General features: G+C 34.3%; 1 protein-coding gene across 2 annotated transcripts in view; it reads right to left on the bottom strand.

The window, feature by feature from the left end:
* PPP1R3A (protein phosphatase 1 regulatory subunit 3A) overlaps positions 1-9137 on the bottom strand; it is a 49097-nt gene extending 39960 nt beyond the window's left edge. The window contains exons 1-2 of one of the 2 annotated variants that reach the window (XM_055590317.1): positions 8680-8952; positions 8319-8401 (exon numbers count right to left, since the gene is read on the bottom strand). In XM_055590317.1, the coding sequence (XP_055446292.1) occupies positions 8319-8401; positions 8680-8811 (215 nt within the window). In that variant the 5' untranslated portion in view covers positions 8812-8952. Of the gene's footprint in view, positions 1-8318 lie in introns of both variants that reach the window. The other variant, XM_055590316.1, reaches the window with a different exon arrangement.
* Between the last annotated feature and the right edge of the window lie 9980 nt (positions 9138-19117).

Below are 19117 nucleotides of genomic sequence, written 5' to 3'. Positions count from 1 at the left end.
TACTAAAGAATACAATCTCTCCAGGAGATGTTTAAGAAGAGAATATTATAAGTATTTGGTCTGGGTAGTTTTCAGAATAATTTTGCCTGAAAGCAAAGGTTAGAATTAGATGGCCTTTCCTACAATACAATTCAAGGAAGACTGTTCAGATCAAGTGCTGTATTAGCACTGGTAAAAATGATTATAATTTCATTTACACTAAAACACAATAGTTTTATATACATACTCAAGATTACATCTGAGGATCATATATTTTTTTTCTGCTTGTACCTGAATGTAATTTTAAAATTTGGTGAGATTTTTCTATTGGTAAAATATTCAAGATATTTAAGTAGTTACAATATATTATTTTAAGATTAATCACCAGGAGGAGATCTTATTAAAATGAAAAAATACTGTTTTATTTCCTATATGGCTTATGAAGCTGAAAGTTACCCAAGCAGTTCTACGTAATCTGTAATTGTGTGAAGACATCTATAATAATTTTTAAAAGTGAAACCAGTTTGGGGTTTTTCTTATAATTTCATCATCAATAGGTTAGCTTTGTATCGTGGTTTAATTCTGTAAAATAAGCAGAGTACCATCAGTGTTAAATGGGCTATAAAATCTGTTTCACATAATTAGTAAAAGCATCTACAGTTTGGCATGCTTTATAGATTTAAACCTTGGGGATATTTTGATCTTTTTTACTTTGCAAATTTCAAAAGGGGTGAATGAAATTCAAATCCACAGCTGCACACAGGACAAATCATTGTCTTACGATGTTTGAATCCCATTTCTAGTTGTAATTTGAATAGCACTGGTATGCAACACAGACAGACTGTTTTCAGAGTTAACTATAAGGGGAGGGAACAATGAAATTTCCTAAGACAGGTTTTTTTAATGAACAGTTGGTCTCTGTTACTAAACAGTGCTGTGTAACAGTCCAATGTGGCAATTTATTTCTATTTATCATAAAATCTTTAAACAGCAGGATGGTCTGATTAAGGCTTCAAAACCAGTTATTATTTATATGAGAGTGAAAGTGTTATTTGCTCAGTCGTGTCTGACTCTTTGCGACCCCATGAACCATAGCCCTCCAGACCCTTCCATTCATGGAGTTCTCCGGGGAATAATACTGGGAGTGGGTTGCCATGTCCTTCTCCACGGGATCTTCCCAACCCAGGGATTGAACCTGAGTCTCCCAACTGCAGGCAGGTTCTTAAGTGTCTGAGCCACCAGGGAAGCCCAAAAGGTTTCCAGTGCTTTCCCATTGGGGAATCGAACCCTGGTCTCCAGATTGACAGGTGGGGATACTCACCACTATACTAACAGGAAATTGCAGTATTATTTATATAATAGATAATAATATTACCGTGCCAGTTACCCAAGAAAAGTTATTAGATAAGCAGAATAAAAACCTGAAAAGATTTGAGAGCTATGTCCTGAGGACCCTTTTCTTTTTATACAGTGGTGGTGTATAGAAAATGCTTTAAAAGCAGAGAAACGATTAAAATTCAAAGGTGTATAATATATCTTCTTAGAGGAAAAAATTATATCAAATTAAATTTCACTCTCTATTCATGTTTATATACAGAGATGATAAAATGAAACTGTGTATAGCCAACTCTGTTTTTAGTCCAAAAGAACCATCTTAAGAACTACCTTAAGGAAAAAATATGTTGTAGTTCATTAAAAAAAAACCTAGTGTCTGATTGATGTTCCAAAAATTTTTTGTAGCCCAGAGGTTTCTGGAATTTGGGAATAATTTTTCCCCCATAGTAGCAATGCTATGGAATATAGTTTCCCTAGTTAGTGCCCCCAAACTTGTTGAAAAGTCCATAATTCTAAAACGTGTGTGTGTGTTAGTCACTCTGTCGTGCCTGACTCTTTGTGACCTCATGAACTGTAGCCCACCAGGCTCCTCTGTCGATGAGGTTCTCCTGGCAAGATTACTGGAGTGGGTAGCCATTTCCTTCTCCAGGGAAACTTTCCCACCCAGGGATTGAACCTGAGTCTCCTGCATTGCAGGCAGATTCTTTACCAACTGAGCTACAAAACTATGGATTTATACTAACCTGGGTCTAGGTAGCAGGAATGACATTGAGGGGAAAAAAAAACATTTCTCCATTAATTTTGGTCAAAGGACTAGCCATATACAAGATTTTAAAATATGGAATTTATCATCAATGCCATTTTGAGTATCTACAAAGTGTCAGCAACTGGGATAGATGTTTATATATGTTAGCTAATGAATTTCTCATAGCAACTCTGCCAAGTAGAAATTATATCCCTTTTTTACATCTGAATAAAATGGATACAAAGTGTAATTTATCCAAGTTCACACAGCTACTAATTAGTAAGAATGAAAGCCCAAATATGCCCTACTTTACTGCTTACACTGTTTCCAATATGCCTTATTGCTTTTGGAATCCTCCTTCCCTCCCAAATATACACACATACTTCAGACCCCCTGGGCCCTCCTGCTTCTGTGGAGCTCTTACCAGAACTCTGTACTCAACTCTGCCCATAGTGCCCTCTGCTCTAAAACTATCCATTTCCATTGTCTCAATCCAAACTCAAAGCCCATTTGTGCAGTTGACTTTAATTGGGTATAAGGTAGGTATAGTCCCTTCTGTCCTGGAGGTGTCTGCATTCAAGAAGAGGAGTTTTGTGTGTGTGTATCGTGTAAATGTGTGCATATGCATATAAACACACATATATCTATATCGGTATGATCTTTTAAGTCTGACAACACAGTGGGCAGTCAGGCCCACTTCAGGCGTCTGCCCTTGAGGTAACTGCCCTTACACTATTCCTGTTGGCCTGTTGGGGTGAAACCTTGGAACAAGGACAGGAGTCACAGTCAGCTGAATTGGAAGAAGGTGAAAAACTTGTGTCCCACTTCACAATCATCTTTTGCCTGGAGCTTTATTGGCCCCGTGTTCTTGGTCCCCGCTCCATTTTTACAGGCTGCAGATGGGCTTCAGGTGGGAAATTAGGCTCATAGAGATCCCAGAGGATCCATTTGAGGCCTGGCATCTATAGTGGTCCCCTTTGGCTAGGGCTTGAGAGAAACTCTTGAGTGATGAGACCCTCTTCTTCTCTCAGAAAAGGTTCAAAACTACTCTGGGGAAAGTCAAGGCTTATAGGAGTATGGATTTCCCATAAGACCAGGAAGCCATAAAGCCCTGGTAGATCTCCAAGGAAACTCTAAGCTAGTTGGCTCCTTGTTGTCAACCAGCCGGCAGTTTCCAAACAGTCCTCTTGACGGGTCCTGTGCAGCTGTGTTTTATGTTTCCATGTGGCCTTGCCAGAGGTCCCTCCCTTAAACAGACCAGGCTTCCACAATTCGTTAGGACTCAAAACAGGTTAGTTATGGAATATATTAAGTCCTAAAGGCTTCATGGGGCTATTTACACTTCTTTGGACTATTTCCAGGACTCCAGATTATACTGTAAGTGTAAATTAAGGAAGTCTCACAATGCTATAGCTCTGACTGGAACATGCAATGTGAGCATATATTAGGCACCATTTTCCAATGTTTTTCTTGGCCTCATTTTAACAATTTACCACCCTGAAAGATAAACTCTCTGTAATCTTCAAGTCATACTTTAGAAAGCCTCTCTCTCATTCCCATTCTTGAATGTGCCTGTTTCTATTATTCCTCAGGTACAGAAACTGAAGAGTGATCTTTTTTTTTCCTTTGGCATTGAAATCTTTCAGGAATTTATTTGCATTCACCTGGCCAAGTTATAAATACCATCCAACACCTATATCATGCCATTTCATTACTTAAAATAATAAATTGGTTTCACTTAATAAAATACAAGACCATATGAAGTCAGTCTGTGTACCCAACAGTTGGGAACATTTAGCAGCTGTTGGTAGGGAAAAGGATATGCTGAAAAGGTCAGTCCCCTGGCCAGTACTCAAGACCAGTTATTGATCAGAATTTGAGAAAACTCAAAATGTAAATGGTTCTTATTTTTCATCTGTGGCTTCCCTTGTTTACCTGAAAATCTGAGCTTGGCTTTAATGTTCTCTCCCCTCACCCTCTCTGCTCTCAGCCCCTGTGAGGACTGTTTCCTTGGGGCCTCTGGTCTTCACTGAGTCATGTTTCCAACCTTGTGCCTAACAACACAGTACCTGAAACACAGGCCCTTAATAAACACTTAGGGAATGAATTTTGAAACCCTAACAAGAAGACTATGATGTCAGAAGAAATAACACAAGTCCAAGAACCAAGAAATTAGCTGAACACAATTTGATAATAATGATGGCAATTATATTTGAGTTTTGATAGCTATATATGTCCCCAGCACTTTACTAGAAGCTTTAAAAATATAATCTCATTTTATGTTAACTTAATCATCACAAGACTGGACAAGTACCATTGCCCCTATTTTACATATGAATAAATAGCGGCTTTAAGAAGTAAAATAATATGTCCGTAGCCATATAGTTATTAAGTGAATATTAACTGGGATAAATATGTATTATAAATATTAAAATATGTCTTATGTATTATTAATATTATAAATATGAATATGAACTGGGATAAATAATATTTGTTCAATGCTGCAATTAAGCCTTTTTTAACCCTTTTGATCTAGTCCTTAATTTTTTTATTTATTAAGCATGAAAATTTTAATAGTCATTAAGATCTTTTCCAACTTTAAGATGTTCCAGATATCAGGTAACACACATCTCAAGAAAACTGACAATTCAGTGGGTTTCCCTTGTTGATTAAAATCCTGGAAAAAACAAAGAAAATTGATTTCCAAAACGGAAATTTCAGAAACTCTGAAAAGAAAGAAAAGAGAAACTTTTGGACAGTTTGGGCCTCCCTAGGGTTTTTCAGATCCACCCAAAGCTAGAGTTAGCCTTGGCTTTTTACAGGAGTTATTATTTTCTGATAACTTACTATGTGCCATACACTAGGCCAAAACTTTGTATGTAGTATTTTACGGAAATCTCTAACAATCTCTATGAGATTGTACCATTGTTATTCACAATTAACAGAAGGGATATTGAGTTTAACTTGCAGAAGGTCACACAGCTTGCATGCGGTGCAGCTTAGACTCAAACCCAGATATGTTTATCTCTGAAACCCAAATTTTAACTTTGGAGGTATATTGCTTCTGTGTGTTATTTTTAGTTTATTTATCTAATATATCTAATATTACCTATGTCAATGTTATTTAATTCTTTTGGTCACTTATTTTGAAATTATGTCCATGGGACATAGATCAGCAGTCTGCTTAGTTTGTTTGCTAACACATACTCCAGTACTACATATGGGTAACACTTATCAAGTATCTCATGAGGCATGCCTTTCAGTGCAATTAAATACCTCTGGGTCACTCTCGGTCACATGCCTATGAGTTACAAATTCTCTTTTCCTCCCCCACTAGATATTTCTTTCTATCCAAAGGGGATAGATTAATAAGAATAAAGAAAAACCAAAAACAAAAAAATCAGACAACCACATCAATGTGGAGGTTTGCAAACTCTGACCTGAAAAAATCTTCCATAGAGAAAACATCATGCCTAGGGTGACTGACATAACAGAAATCCTACCTCCCTAAATGTGTTCCCACAGTTCATTCTGTACCTGTTTAGAAGAGATTCTTGACGCTTTTAGAAGATACAATCTCTGAGATCCTGAAAGCAAATTAACTTTGGGATCAAGAGGAATTCACTTTAGTTGCTACTCTCTACGTTAAGACAGACTTATTTTCAGTCTAACTCTGACTTATATTACATACTATTATTAATCTACCTGCATATATGAAGTAAAAATTGACATATATTTCTCTTCTGCATTTGTCTTCTCAAAGAACTGACTGCTAAATTAAATTACAAAATTCTGTAACTTTTGAAGGGAGGAAGATATTTTAGAAGCTGTAACTTTTTTGATCAAATAAGTGTTAGTGAATTTTTGCTTTAGCCGAGTACACATTTCATAAAGAAACACTAATAAGATGTGCTATTTTTCCTTAACCAAATTCTTCACAATGAAATCCAACTGCAATATTCATTTAGAAATTCGATAATGCTCTCTTGTGTGAGTTTTAGGAATATTTGAAACCCCATTGCATATAAATTATATCATGGAAAAGCTGTATAAATATTCTATTATGGCACATGCTGTTCTAAGGATCTGTCAGGATTTCCTTTATACACTCCATTTTGAGTGGTATATAAATCAGATGTAAAAATTCATGTTGGACTGAAACTTAGCACAAAAGGCCTTCTCCAGAGGCAAATGCATTTTTTTTTTTTCAAAATGTGGTTTGAATTATGTTGGTCATTTTTAAGTTATAGAAGTGCAGAAAATGTATTTGTGGTTTTGAAGGAGAGAGATTTTTTCCATTTTTATAACTCATTAGGAAACTTTACAGGCCTTTAGACCATTTTGTGGTTTAGTTCTTCTCAAGTTTTTCCCCAAAGCAATATTAAAACTTGAATGGTGTCCGCTATGAACCTAACAATTACTGTTCTGAATATAAATGTGGGTATGGATATATATCCAGTTATACATATCTTAGACTAGGAGAAGTTTCAATAATATCAAGACTGGGGTAGATTAGGCCTAGCAGTTATCCATTTTAGTCCTTATTTTCAAGTCAAGTTTGGTCTATCAAAGGAATCCTCTATCTTTACCATAGTTCAGCTTGTAATGCTTATAATTTTAAACTGCATTTCTAACTTGCAGAAAAATCCGGAGTTAAACACTCCTTCTTTTATGAGATCTTTGACAATACGGCTGTGCCTTTTTTAAATTTTGCTTTTCTCTAATATATAGACCAAGTTGCATCCTGTACATTATTCACTGGTGATGATTTTATTTGTAAAGTATTTAATATGTGTATGTTTATGTATACAAATTAGTTTATTAAATAGTGTTGAACATATTTTGTCTACATAGCTAACATGTTGCTGAGTAATCTCATAAACATAAATTATTTTAGCACACAGATTATGATTTTGTTATTTCTCAATAGCATCAGTTAAACCTAAGAAAGTTTATTTGGACTGAGAAAGACAGCATAACTCACAAAGTCAGGTAAACCAATCGTTAAATTACTTTAAAGGATAATGAAAACAGAAATATTTTATATGATTGAATTGTTTCACTTACATTATATTTAGTTCATTAATGCATTAGAATAGCACATTTAGTGGTTATTATTTATTATCATATAATAGATCAAGGCATTAGAGCATGAAAGATTAAACATTTTCCAATGTAATTCTTTATGTTTTTATTTAATTCCACTTAGAATCTGGTTGTCTTGATTCCTAATACAGTTCCCTTTTCATCATATTACACTATTTCTGCTGCAGTTACTAGAATCTTTGGGTCTAATGACAGTTAGGATGGACCATCCAGAAAATAATCAAGCTTTTGTCTGTGGCTGGTAGAGCAATGTGATTTTCCTTTGGGACACTCTGAGGAGCAGGAGACATCCATCTCCTCCTGGATGTTTTATCTACTCACCTACTGTCATGGAAATGAGCCAACTCTACAATAGAGAGAACTGAATACCCATTTATTTTTATTTTATTTTATTTTATTACATTAACAGGAGAGCAAGGTTACTAATGAAAGGTCATATCCCAAATCTCTAATCTATAAAGCTAATATCCTTATTTCTACTTGGGTCATTTTTTTTATTCTGCTCCATTTACTTTTACTAAATTATACTACTTTGTGTTCTATAATGTTACATTTGGTTATAATTATAAATTTTTATGGATAATTCATATACCACTCATATACTACTTTCTCTTAGCTTGTCACTAAAGTCATCATAGCTCTTAAAATGTAACTAAATATGTGTCACTCCAGACATCCCTATACAACTAAATGTCATTGAAAAGTTTGAGGGGAAGTCTATGAATTTCTGAGCACTAGGTACATATGGAAACACAGTTTTATGCTCATCAGAAATGTTTTTAAGTACAGTAAAAGTATTTAAAATATTAAACATATATATACTTTAAATGGCAAATAAACAGTTTTACATGTTAAGAATCTAGATTCCATTGTTTGAATTTAAGCAATTTATAGCTCATTAGGTAGGAAATATACACATTGCACTCCCTGTGCTATCTATTACATTATACCCATATTTTCCTTATATCTGGAGGAGAGATGACACAGTGCTATTATTCAAATATCACTGACCTTGTTAAAGCCTAGCACCATTGCTTTATACATAACAAGACTATATTTTTAAACAGCATGGCTATTTTTTGGTAGTGAAATAAAGAATGACTTTTAAAAACCTTAAAATTATGAAAAGTAATGATGTAAGATATATCCTCACCTTGATTTTACCTTTAAGCAGCCTTTTATTTGTCTATTAGGAACGTCTTCCTGTAGTTTTTCAGGCTCCGGCTCTTGTTCTTTCTTTTGACAAATCAATACATAATTTGTGCCATTATTATTTGACCAAAATGTACCAACAGAAGTTTCATAACGTATACAAAACTCAACTTTACTGCCATCTTTTTGGTAAGGAGGAACCAATGATATCTTAAAGGAGAACTGATCAGTTTCACCATCACATGAATTTGGAATATATTCTGCTAATATATCATAATATGACTGCCAGTCATCTAAGGACATTCTCACATATACTAACTTCTCAAAAGAAACATTCAAAACTCGAATAATGCCCTTCATACTTGTAGATCCAGGAGGATACTCGGTTGATTCCAGTATCGCTTTCTGTACTTGAAGTTGTTGCATAAGATCTTCTTTTGAAGAAGGCAAGCCAAATTGTGGAGATAAAACATATTCTTCTGTGTGGAAAACATCCTGCCTTAAGTCAAAATCAGCTGAACCACTCGGTAATTCCCAGGAATCAAATTCTTTAACAGACACAAGATTGAATCCAAAGGTGTCAGCAAATGAAACTCTTCTTGCACCTGATGGTGGAGAGTCCAGGTAAATGTCTTCAGATGATTCAGAACCTCGTCTGCTAGGTTGTGGGGAGAATCCAGGTCTGAAGGTAGCTTTAACTTCTTCATCTTCAGAAAGAGAATCAGATAAACTAGGAACTTCTAAAAAGTTATCTTTGCTAATCTGACTAGGTTCTTCAGAAGGCTCCATTGGGCTCTCTGATATCAAATAAGGGAGAACTGTACAACTAGTAGAGGCTGATATTTGAGACACTGAGGCTTAAAATAAGTATAAGGTTACAGTTGACATTGCAAAAAGGAGTCAGCTCTATAAATAGGTCCGATGGCGTGTAAACTATGCTTGCTTGCCTCCAAAGGCCTTTAATATGATAGCATCCACATTAACTCTCAGCAGCATGTTTCAGATTTAACTCTTAATTTTTAAAATTGAGTGTGTTTATGAGTTCTAAAGAGACATCTTAAATCATTTTCTGCTGTGTTTGAAAATCTGAAACTTTAGAATAAAAATATTACTTTAACCTGTTGATATTAAAAATTAAAAATTGAACCATTTATTTTAAAAGAGAATAAAAATAGTATCACAATACTAAATGTGTAGTTTAAGTTCGATCCATCCATTGAAGAAGGCAAAGGAAGGCAGGAGAGAATAAGAACATTTATAGAACTGGAAAGATCCAGTATTTAATAATAATGATAGCCACCATTGATCATGGACTTATATATAATGTAACTCTAAATGGTTAAATAAGATGCTGGGAGTTCTGAGGAAAGAAACAAGATTTAGATGGAGAAGGTATCATTTGAAAGAAATCATGAAGGGTAGGTAGGACATAGACATGTAGGGTTAGAATGAAGTAGATTTTCCAGGTGGAAGAAATAGTGTAAATTAAGGTGTAAGACAAACAATTAGTCAAATCTGTTATTTCAAACATTAGCAAGTTTCTTTTAATTAAGTCACAGAAAAATATAAACAAGTAATATGTTAATGACTTGAAATATAAGTAGGCAGTGATAAACCTGGTCCAGGAATAAAATATGTATGTAGAATAAAATGTTTGGCAAAATGCCATTTTATGCTCACAAAGCAGAAGTTAATACCATGACATGTTGGGGTTCTATGTGAATTTTAGAGTGTGAGCAGCCTGTTTAGACTCTCATATTTTTGTATTAATGTAAAATCTATTTTGTAGATAACAATTGGGAAATACCTATAAAAATGTAAACATACATATGTTTTGACCTAGAAAATGCTCTGGCTACAAATTTGCCCTATCAGTAAGGGATAAGTCTGCAAAGATGAATGTAAATATATGTTCATAATAGGACTGATTATTTTAGAAGCTATCTAAATATCCATCAACAGGGAAATTGACAAATAGTGTTACACCCATTCAATAGAATATTTTACAGTTGTTAAAAAGGATAAAGTACCAATTTATGTGTTGATGTGGAAAGACAACCAAAATTACTTCTAAGTAAAGAAAAGAAAGTATGCGCAGATATGTACATAGAAAATTCCTGGAAATACACAAAAGAAACTACTAGGAGCAGTTATCTCTAACCACAGATGTTGAAGGTTTTAAGTGAAAAGGACTCATCATTTCACTTTATGGTCTCTGTACTATTTGAAATATTAGCCATGACCAAGGGTTTTTTTTCAATGTATTTTCAACTCAAATAAATTGTGAGAGGTGATTATTTTTTTTAAGAGAACTCAATAGCATACTTTCTTAAATTTAAACTTTATAAATAATTATGACTTACTGAATAACTTGAATTGTGTACAATAGTGAATTAAGGAATTACTTTGCAAGATTAAAAATAAGTATTATCTATCTAGGATAAGGAAATGAAAACTACTTTAGGCTTTATCACATAGCTAGAATGGATGATGACCACATGGATTGTTCAAGAATGGAGAATTGTTGTGGAAATGATATTATAATGTACTGAAGCAGTTTAACTATTCAAGGATGATAAGCAGAGACATGGAGATAAAGACCCCTGGGTTTGTACTCTGGCTGTGATACTTACTAGCTGGGTAACCTTCAGAACACTGCTTAAATTTTCTTTTCTTTGATTGCTAAAATGTAATGTTAACAATTAAATGAGATGCTTACTAAATAAATATTTATTTAATACATTGCTAAATAAATAGCTATATATGTTTGTGAAAGGTTGATTTCTGAGATACACCAATAGTTAGATCAGCTAGTTAGGTGGATAGGATAGATAGAAATAGATTGTAAAGAATCTACATATATAATAATAAGTAATGGTTTGTAATTTGTTTCATTTTTGTCTTTTTCAAAGGCTATATTATAGAACACTTAGCTTTAGAAGACATAAAATAGCTCTACATTAGGAAATGGTCCTGTTTTTTGAGTTAAAATCTCCTTTTCTTAATTTATCTTTCTGCAGAGCACTACACCCTAGATTTGTAGTAATCGCTGCCTATCTTTTGGAGTTTATAACCTTCGCATAATTATAGATGGTTGACATGTTCCCCCTTAGTCACTGCTTAGCTAAAGCAGAGTGATTTCCTCTTTTTAATCTCTTCTTATAGGTCAATCCTTCAGCACTTTTTATCATTTTGTTACTCCTCCATGAATCTTTCCAGCTTGCCTATATTATTCTGGTAATGAGCTGCCCCTAGATGAATGTAGTAGCACAGATCAAGTGTCTCTGGGGCATGGAGAAAGCTCTATCAGTTTCAGCCTTGTGACTTGGTGTTTGTATCAATTAAAATTCACATCTCCTTACTTTTTTTCCATATCAGGCCAACGTCTCATTTTCTTATAGTCACTGCTACCTCAATTTTAATAATATGAGTTTTATATTTTTCCTCAATTACTTAAGTATACTGTTTTTATCCGTTATGACTATTTATTTATTTAATCAAATTTCAGTTCAAGTTTCCATACATTTACTTCTTTTGTCTTAACCAAAGATTTTCAAAGGTACCTTTAACATAAAAGACTGTTTCAATCAGGATTCCTGTAAATAGGAAATATAGACGTCATGCACAAAATTTGATAATTCCATCAGGGCTTATTTACAAGCATCTATTTAAAAGTGTAAATGCAGAAAATCCACAGGAGTTTGTGCAGTAAACTGGGGCCAATTGCATCAGAACTGCTACAGTTTTTCAAGGAATGAGGAAAGGGGCCAAGTATCAAAACTTCAAAGCACAGAGTGTCATAAACTGTTCACCAGGCTGAAGGGGATCAGTGATCTTTAGTCAAGGGACACAGTCAGCTGAAGATGAGCAGGAGTGATCCATGGGCAAAAACACACTGAATTCACTCTTATCCTTTCATACAGTATCCTACCAGTTACCCGTTGGCCAAAGGCTATGGGTACTATTACAGTTCATTCAGGTCAGTCTCCCAGGGCACACAGCAGGATGGAAAAGGGTGAAAAAAGTGGTGCATGAATTTGGAAGAGCAAACAAAAGATAATGGAGATTAAAAGTTTTGTATTTATGTATCTTTATGAGCTTATGTACTAAGTTTAAGCATATGTGTGTATGTGTATATTTTCTGAATATTCCATCTCAATGCCAACTGAGTTTCTATTCCTTGATCTTCTATTACCACAGCAAAAAAAATAAGTTCAAGTATCTAAGATCTGTAAGCTCTGATACAGCGCAAGTCACATAAGAAATATTGATCTTATCCACAGATGACTAAAAAAGAAATAGTCTTTTTTTGAGATTAATTATAATACTGCATTTGTTTCCCTTGTTAGCATAAGTCTTTGTCTGCAACTTAAACTCAATTAACATTTTGTCAAAAGAGAATCTGGAACAATGATTATTCACAAGTGAAAGTAAAGGTCGCTCAGTCATTTCTAACTCTTTGCGACACCATGAACTATACAGTCCATGGAATTCTCCAGGCCAGAATACTGGAGTGGGTAGCATTTCCCTTCTCCAGGGGATCTTCCCGACCCAGGGATCAAACCCAGGTCTCCTGCATTGCAGGTGGCTTCTTTACCAGCTGAACCACAAGGGAAGCCAATTGATATGTAACAAAAATCACTGAGATGCTCCAACTACATAGGCTCAGGTGCACTGTCAGATCTACTGAATGATAGCTTCCAGGTTGCTGGTGCCCCACAAGTGGTTCTGGTTTGCAGAATGGTTATAATGCATAATCTACTAGTTTGTTGGCCTTAGGGTCAAGGACTTAGGTTCTAGTTAGAATTATGGCTATCATCCTGCAATTATCACATCTTTTTTTTTTTTTTCTTACGCGGAGGCTACAAAATACTTTTACAAAAAACGACAAAAGTTTAGGTGAGTTATAGAGAAGCAGAACGCTAAGGCACTTAACAGTCTTCTGGGCTACCCCTTCATTTTCACATAAGAAAACTGAAATCAAGAACAATGAAGGACCCCAACATTTGGTAACAGTGCTGGGACTTAAACTCAGATGTCTCTGCTTTCAGTGCAGTATTCTCCATAGTATACCATCCATACACCAACTTTTAGTTTTATAATGCATAATTAACAAATTAATCATTCTTTGAAAGATAGTCATTAAAATTCATTTGTTCTAGATTTAGTTTACTTTTATAATCAATTAACTTTTGTGAACTTTCTTTTTTCCATTTGATGAAAGATCTCCCAAGATGTCCAAATAATTTTTCTTTGTGACAGAGTCTCTCAACCTTTTTTAACCCATGCTCCTTTGGTAAATATAATATCTTACACTGTTTTATTTCTCTCCCTCAGACTTTGTTATACTCCTATTTGGGAATTACTGGTCTCAGTTATAAAAATGAATTATATAATCTCTTTAGAGCTAATATGGATATTTGTTATTTTAAAGGACTGTTAAAGGGTCCTACTTCAATCATGCTTTAAGGATTAAGCCATGCCCTCCTCCAGGGGATCTTCTTGACCCAGGAATCAAATCTGCATCTCTTATGTCTCCTGCATTGGCAGGTGGGTTCTTCATCACTAGCACCACCTGGGAAGCCTAGTGACAAGTCTATATAAAGAATAAAAATTGTATATATTATTATTGTTATTCTTGATGATGATAATATTGCAGTATTGTTGATCATATTAACATACCTCTATTTGACAGATAATACAACTGTGGGATTTGAGAACAGTGTCTAGAGACACACTGTATATGCTTATATCCTGCTTCTATTTATTAGCTGAGGAGCTTTAGGTAATTACTTAACCTTTCTGTGCTTTTATTTCTGCAGCTGTACAATAGCAATACTAATAGTTCCTACCTCCAAGGTTGTTACAGGATCAAATGAGTTAATAAATGGAAAGCTTATGAAGAAATAAAAACATACAATTATGGTGGTTATAAAATTCACAAGGAAAAAGATCACTTGAAATTTCCTCATCTAAATTATGTGACGGGGGCTTCCCTGGTAGCTCAGTCAGTAGCTCCTGCAGTGCAGGAAACCTGGGTTCAATCCCTGGGTCAGAAAGATCCCTTGGAGAAGGAAATGGCAACCCACTCCAGTATTCTTGCCTGGAAAATGCTATGGAGAGCCTGGTGGGCTACAGTCCATGGGATTGCACAAGAGTTGGACACGACTTAGCAACTAAACCACCACCACCAAATTATGTGACATGATAGAAGCGTTAGCTAACACTTTGGTGGTAATCATATTTCAAAATATAAATTTATGAACTCAACATGTTGTACACTTTAAACTGGAACAATTATCTAATAATCTTAAGGGTGCATGCAGTCACTCCATTGGGTTCGACTATTTGTGATCCCATGGACTGCAGCCCACCAGGCTCCTCTGTACATGGAATATCTCAGGCAAGAATATTGGACGGACTTACCATTTCCTTCTCCAGGGGATCTTCCGAATCCAGGGATCAAACCACATCTCCTGAGTCCCCTGCATTTGTAGGTGAATTCTTTACCACTGAGGCACCTGGGAAGCCCCAAACTGGGACAATATTATATGTCAATTATATTGCACTAATTTTTTTAAATCCAATCATCTAGTATAGTCACTGTGCAATTTTCTTCATGAAAGAATAATTCTTCATGGGCAGAATTATTCATCTTGTGTACCATTGTATTTCCATATATCCCATATTATACAAAACGGGCGTGTGCATGGATGGATAGATAGATGGATAGATAGGTGGATGGGTGGATGAGTGGTAAGCAAAATGAAGGACTTCGACATAAGCCATTATCTTCCTGGAATTCAAATATCCTTTTTATTGTTAATTCTGTACTTCTGCAATATAGTAAAGTCAATATATATAATGTAAAATCCTGAAGTAACTTTTAAATTATTTTAAAAAACTATTAATCATATGTGGAAAATGTGGCAATTCTCTATCTGCCAAAATAATTTGTTAAGCAGAATACTCTATTCTTTGTTCAGGCTAAATATTTTCCATAGTAAAAAAAATGTAAAGACAATGCATGCTGTTGGGAAAACATAAGAAAGAATTGTATTAGTTTCAGATTCACTTCCTACTTCATTATTTTAGAGGCATAAATATATTTTCTTTGCATTGAGTCACCACAGGTTCAGACTACTAGAAGACTTTTGCCTTCTCCTCCACTTCATACTAGTCCTTCCTTGTTGTTACAGAATTAAACAAATTGTTTAAGATAGAATGAAACAATATAAGACATGGAAGGATATAAAATTCAGTTTTGGAAAATTAAGAGTTTCTGAGATTTTACCATGAGATCCTACATAAATAAGCATGCAGGTACTACAGTTTTTTCAATCTACTTACAGGGCACAATTTTAATATATGTGACTTACTTTTTTATGTCATGTTATTTGAGTTACTATAGGCAAAAATTCAGCATTAGCTATGGGTTTCTCTCAAAGTTTCAAAGACAGGTATATACTTTATGCAATGTTTGGCACAATTTTGGGTGATGATAAATACTTAATGCTTCTTCAACAACTTAAAGAATCTCAAACTGAATGTATCATGCAGAGTAGGATGCCTACTATTGTTTAATATTGTAACAAAGTCAACAACAATGCCAGTTTTGTCTCAAATATACATTATTTTATTTAACCGGGCCAGGACCTGTGACATATGTTACACTGCTGGATATGTAGGTGGAAGGCAAAGGATCTGAAAATTCTCTAAAATTATATGTTAAATTTATTCATGTCTAAATTTTACTGTGTTGACTATACACAATTTTTATTGCAAGTCCTGAACCAAAAAATTTAACAATTTTTGATATCTGCAAATGATTATTTGACAACCAAGAGGAGTTGGTCCTGTGAATTAAAAGTAGAATAATTGCAAGTCTCTTTCTCACGCACTTGAAGTTCATCCAAAACTGAATCAAAATCCTTTATAAGAAATCTCTTTGTTATGGAATATGAAAAATACATAATGATGTTTATATCAAAACATACACACATTATGTGTATCTCATCTGACTATTTAGGTGAGCAATAAACAGAACTTGCTTAATTTTTCATAAGGCATTCTTGGTACAGTGAATATAGTGGACATCATTCTAAATTTTCCCCTGGAAAATCATCTTTTACCAATAGAGTAGTCAACTGTCACTGGATTATTTTAGGTTTTTCTTAAAATATATAAAAAAAAATCTATGGTTTAACTCAGTATCTTAATAACATATATATACACATATATATTAAATTATATAACAAAATATTGTCAAACTTATAAGGAAGTGAGAAATACATTTTCTAAGTGGAGTCAGCTTGATAGTTTAAATGATTTTCTCACAGATAAACAGTTATTTGGCAAATTGTCTGGAATACACACTTGGGAGGTTGTGTTTCTTCACTGTAAGGTTGACATTATTTTGTCTTAGAATTGGAAAGTTCCTTGGAGATCATTTTATCCAAAGCCCACCCTTAAACAGTAATGCTTCTGTCTTTACCTTATATAAATCCAGTGACAGCAAACTCACTGCTTCGTGAGGCATCACATTCCACTTGAATAAATTAATAAAAGCTCTATTATTTTGTGCTATAGTTTAATTTACATTAGTTTTTGTGTTTTATTTTTATTGTTGTCTCAGAAGCAGCATTTGATATCCTCATAAGAACTTACTGCCCTAACCGAAGTCTTTTGTATCAACTGAAGCAAAACTTTTAAACTATTACATTTATACTAAAAGCTCACAAATCATTAATGTACAGCTCACTGAATTTTTCCCAAAGTGATCTTAGCCATTTAATCAACTACTTTGAAAAATGGATTACCAGCTCCAGCAAGAAATCCTCATACCCACTCTTAAAAGCTGTATTTAAAGGTAACCACTATCTTGACTTCCATCACCACTGATTAGTTTTTCTTGTTTTTAAGTTTAATTTTTCTGAAACCAAACTCTGGTCTAGTTTCTTTTGCTTAATATAATATTTGTGAGATTCATCCATTCTCTTTGATGTGTCCTCTTCTATTTTATGAAAAGGTCATAACTTACTATTCATTCTACTGTTGAAAGACCTTTGGTTTGTTAATATATGAACCCTAAAGACAGTTTTGGAGAAGGCAATGGCACCCCACTCCAGTACTCTTGCCTGGAAAATCCCATGGATGGAGGAGCCTGGTAGGCTGCAGTCCATGGGGTCGCAAAGAGTCGGACACGAATGAGCGACTTCACTTTCACTTTTCCCTTTCACGCATTGGAGAAGGAAATGGCCCACTCTAGTGTTCTTGCCTAGAGAATCCCAGGGACGGGGGAGCCTGGTGGGCTTCCGTCTATGGGGTCGCAGAGTCGGACACAACTGAAGCGACTTAGCAGCAGCAAAGACAGTTTAGGAACATATATTCTAAACTTATATATGTATATTCTAATTTATTGGGCTTCCCTGGTAGCTCAGAGGTTAAAGCATCTGACTGGAATGAGGGAGACCTGGGTTCGATCCCTGGGTCAGGAAGATACCCTGGAGAAGGAAAATGGCAACCCACTCCAGTACTCTTGCCTGGAGAATCCCATGGAGGGAAGCTACTACCAAGCAATCTATCAAAGTGGTGGGACAAATATACACTCCAAATAGCAATGTATGAGGATCTGAGTTACTATGAGTTCTTGCAGGCCCAGGGTATTGTCAATAGTTTTATTTGTCACATGGTCATTATGAAATGGTATCTTACTTTTGTTTTTTGATGTCTAATAAAGTTAAGCATCTTCTCACTTTTTGAACATATGCATGTCTTGTTCTGTGAAGTGACTGTTGAAGTCAGATAAATTGATGGATCAATAAATTGATATATAGATATTAATGTTTTTCCCAGAAATACATGTATGCATGCCTATATGTATATTATTTCTCCCATTATGTGACCTGTCCTGTTACTCTTAATGGTGTCTTTCAATGAATGGAATTTAAGAAGTAGAATTCATTTGTTAGTCCTTCAGGTAAATTCTTTATGATTTATCTTTCACATTTAAATCTACAGTCTATCTGGCATTGATTTATGGGTATAATATGAGGTAGGATAATCAAGATTTATTTTTGTTGCATAAAAATATCCAGTGTGTACAGCATAATTATGGAAAGATTGCTCTTTCTCTCTATATGTGCTTGGTTACTCCATGGTGTCCAACTCTTTGCAACCCCATTTAAACTTTAGAATAAGTTTGTTAATTTCTACAAAAAACAAATTCTGCTAGGATTTTATTTGGCATGCATTGAGTCTATAGATTATTTGAGTAGATTTTTAAAGAGAAATGACATTTTTACAATACTGAGATTTCCAGTCTGCAAACATGGTATGGCCTATGGTTTTAGCTCTTTTAAAGTTTCTCTCAATAATAATTTGTAGTTTTCAGTGAGGAGCTCTTTCATATGTGTTACTAGATCCATTTGTTTATATTTAATTTTGTTTATATTTGTTTATTTAATGTGTTTATATTTGTTGATATTTAATTTGTTTATATTTAATTGTTTATATTTGTTTATATTTAATTTTCTATGCTAGTATATATACTATCATTCTAAATGTTTCATTTTCCATTTTTTCATTTTTATTTTCTAGTTTTCCTTTTATTGGTATATAGAAATGCAACTGACTTTGATAAGCTGACCTTGTAACTAGTGACCTTACTAAATTCATTTATTAATTATATTAATTTACTTAGGTTATTTTGTGCTTTTTGTGTACAGTATCATGTTACCTGTGAATAGTGGGAATTTATTTCTTGGTTTCCAATCTTTGTATCTTTTGCTTTCTTGATTT

This window comes from Bubalus kerabau, chromosome 8 (assembly GCF_029407905.1).
Source record: "Bubalus kerabau isolate K-KA32 ecotype Philippines breed swamp buffalo chromosome 8, PCC_UOA_SB_1v2, whole genome shotgun sequence".
Taxonomy (NCBI): Eukaryota; Metazoa; Chordata; class Mammalia; order Artiodactyla; family Bovidae; genus Bubalus; species Bubalus kerabau.
Note: the sequence above shows the minus strand (reverse complement) of the source record. Positions and strands in the feature narration are given on the sequence as shown.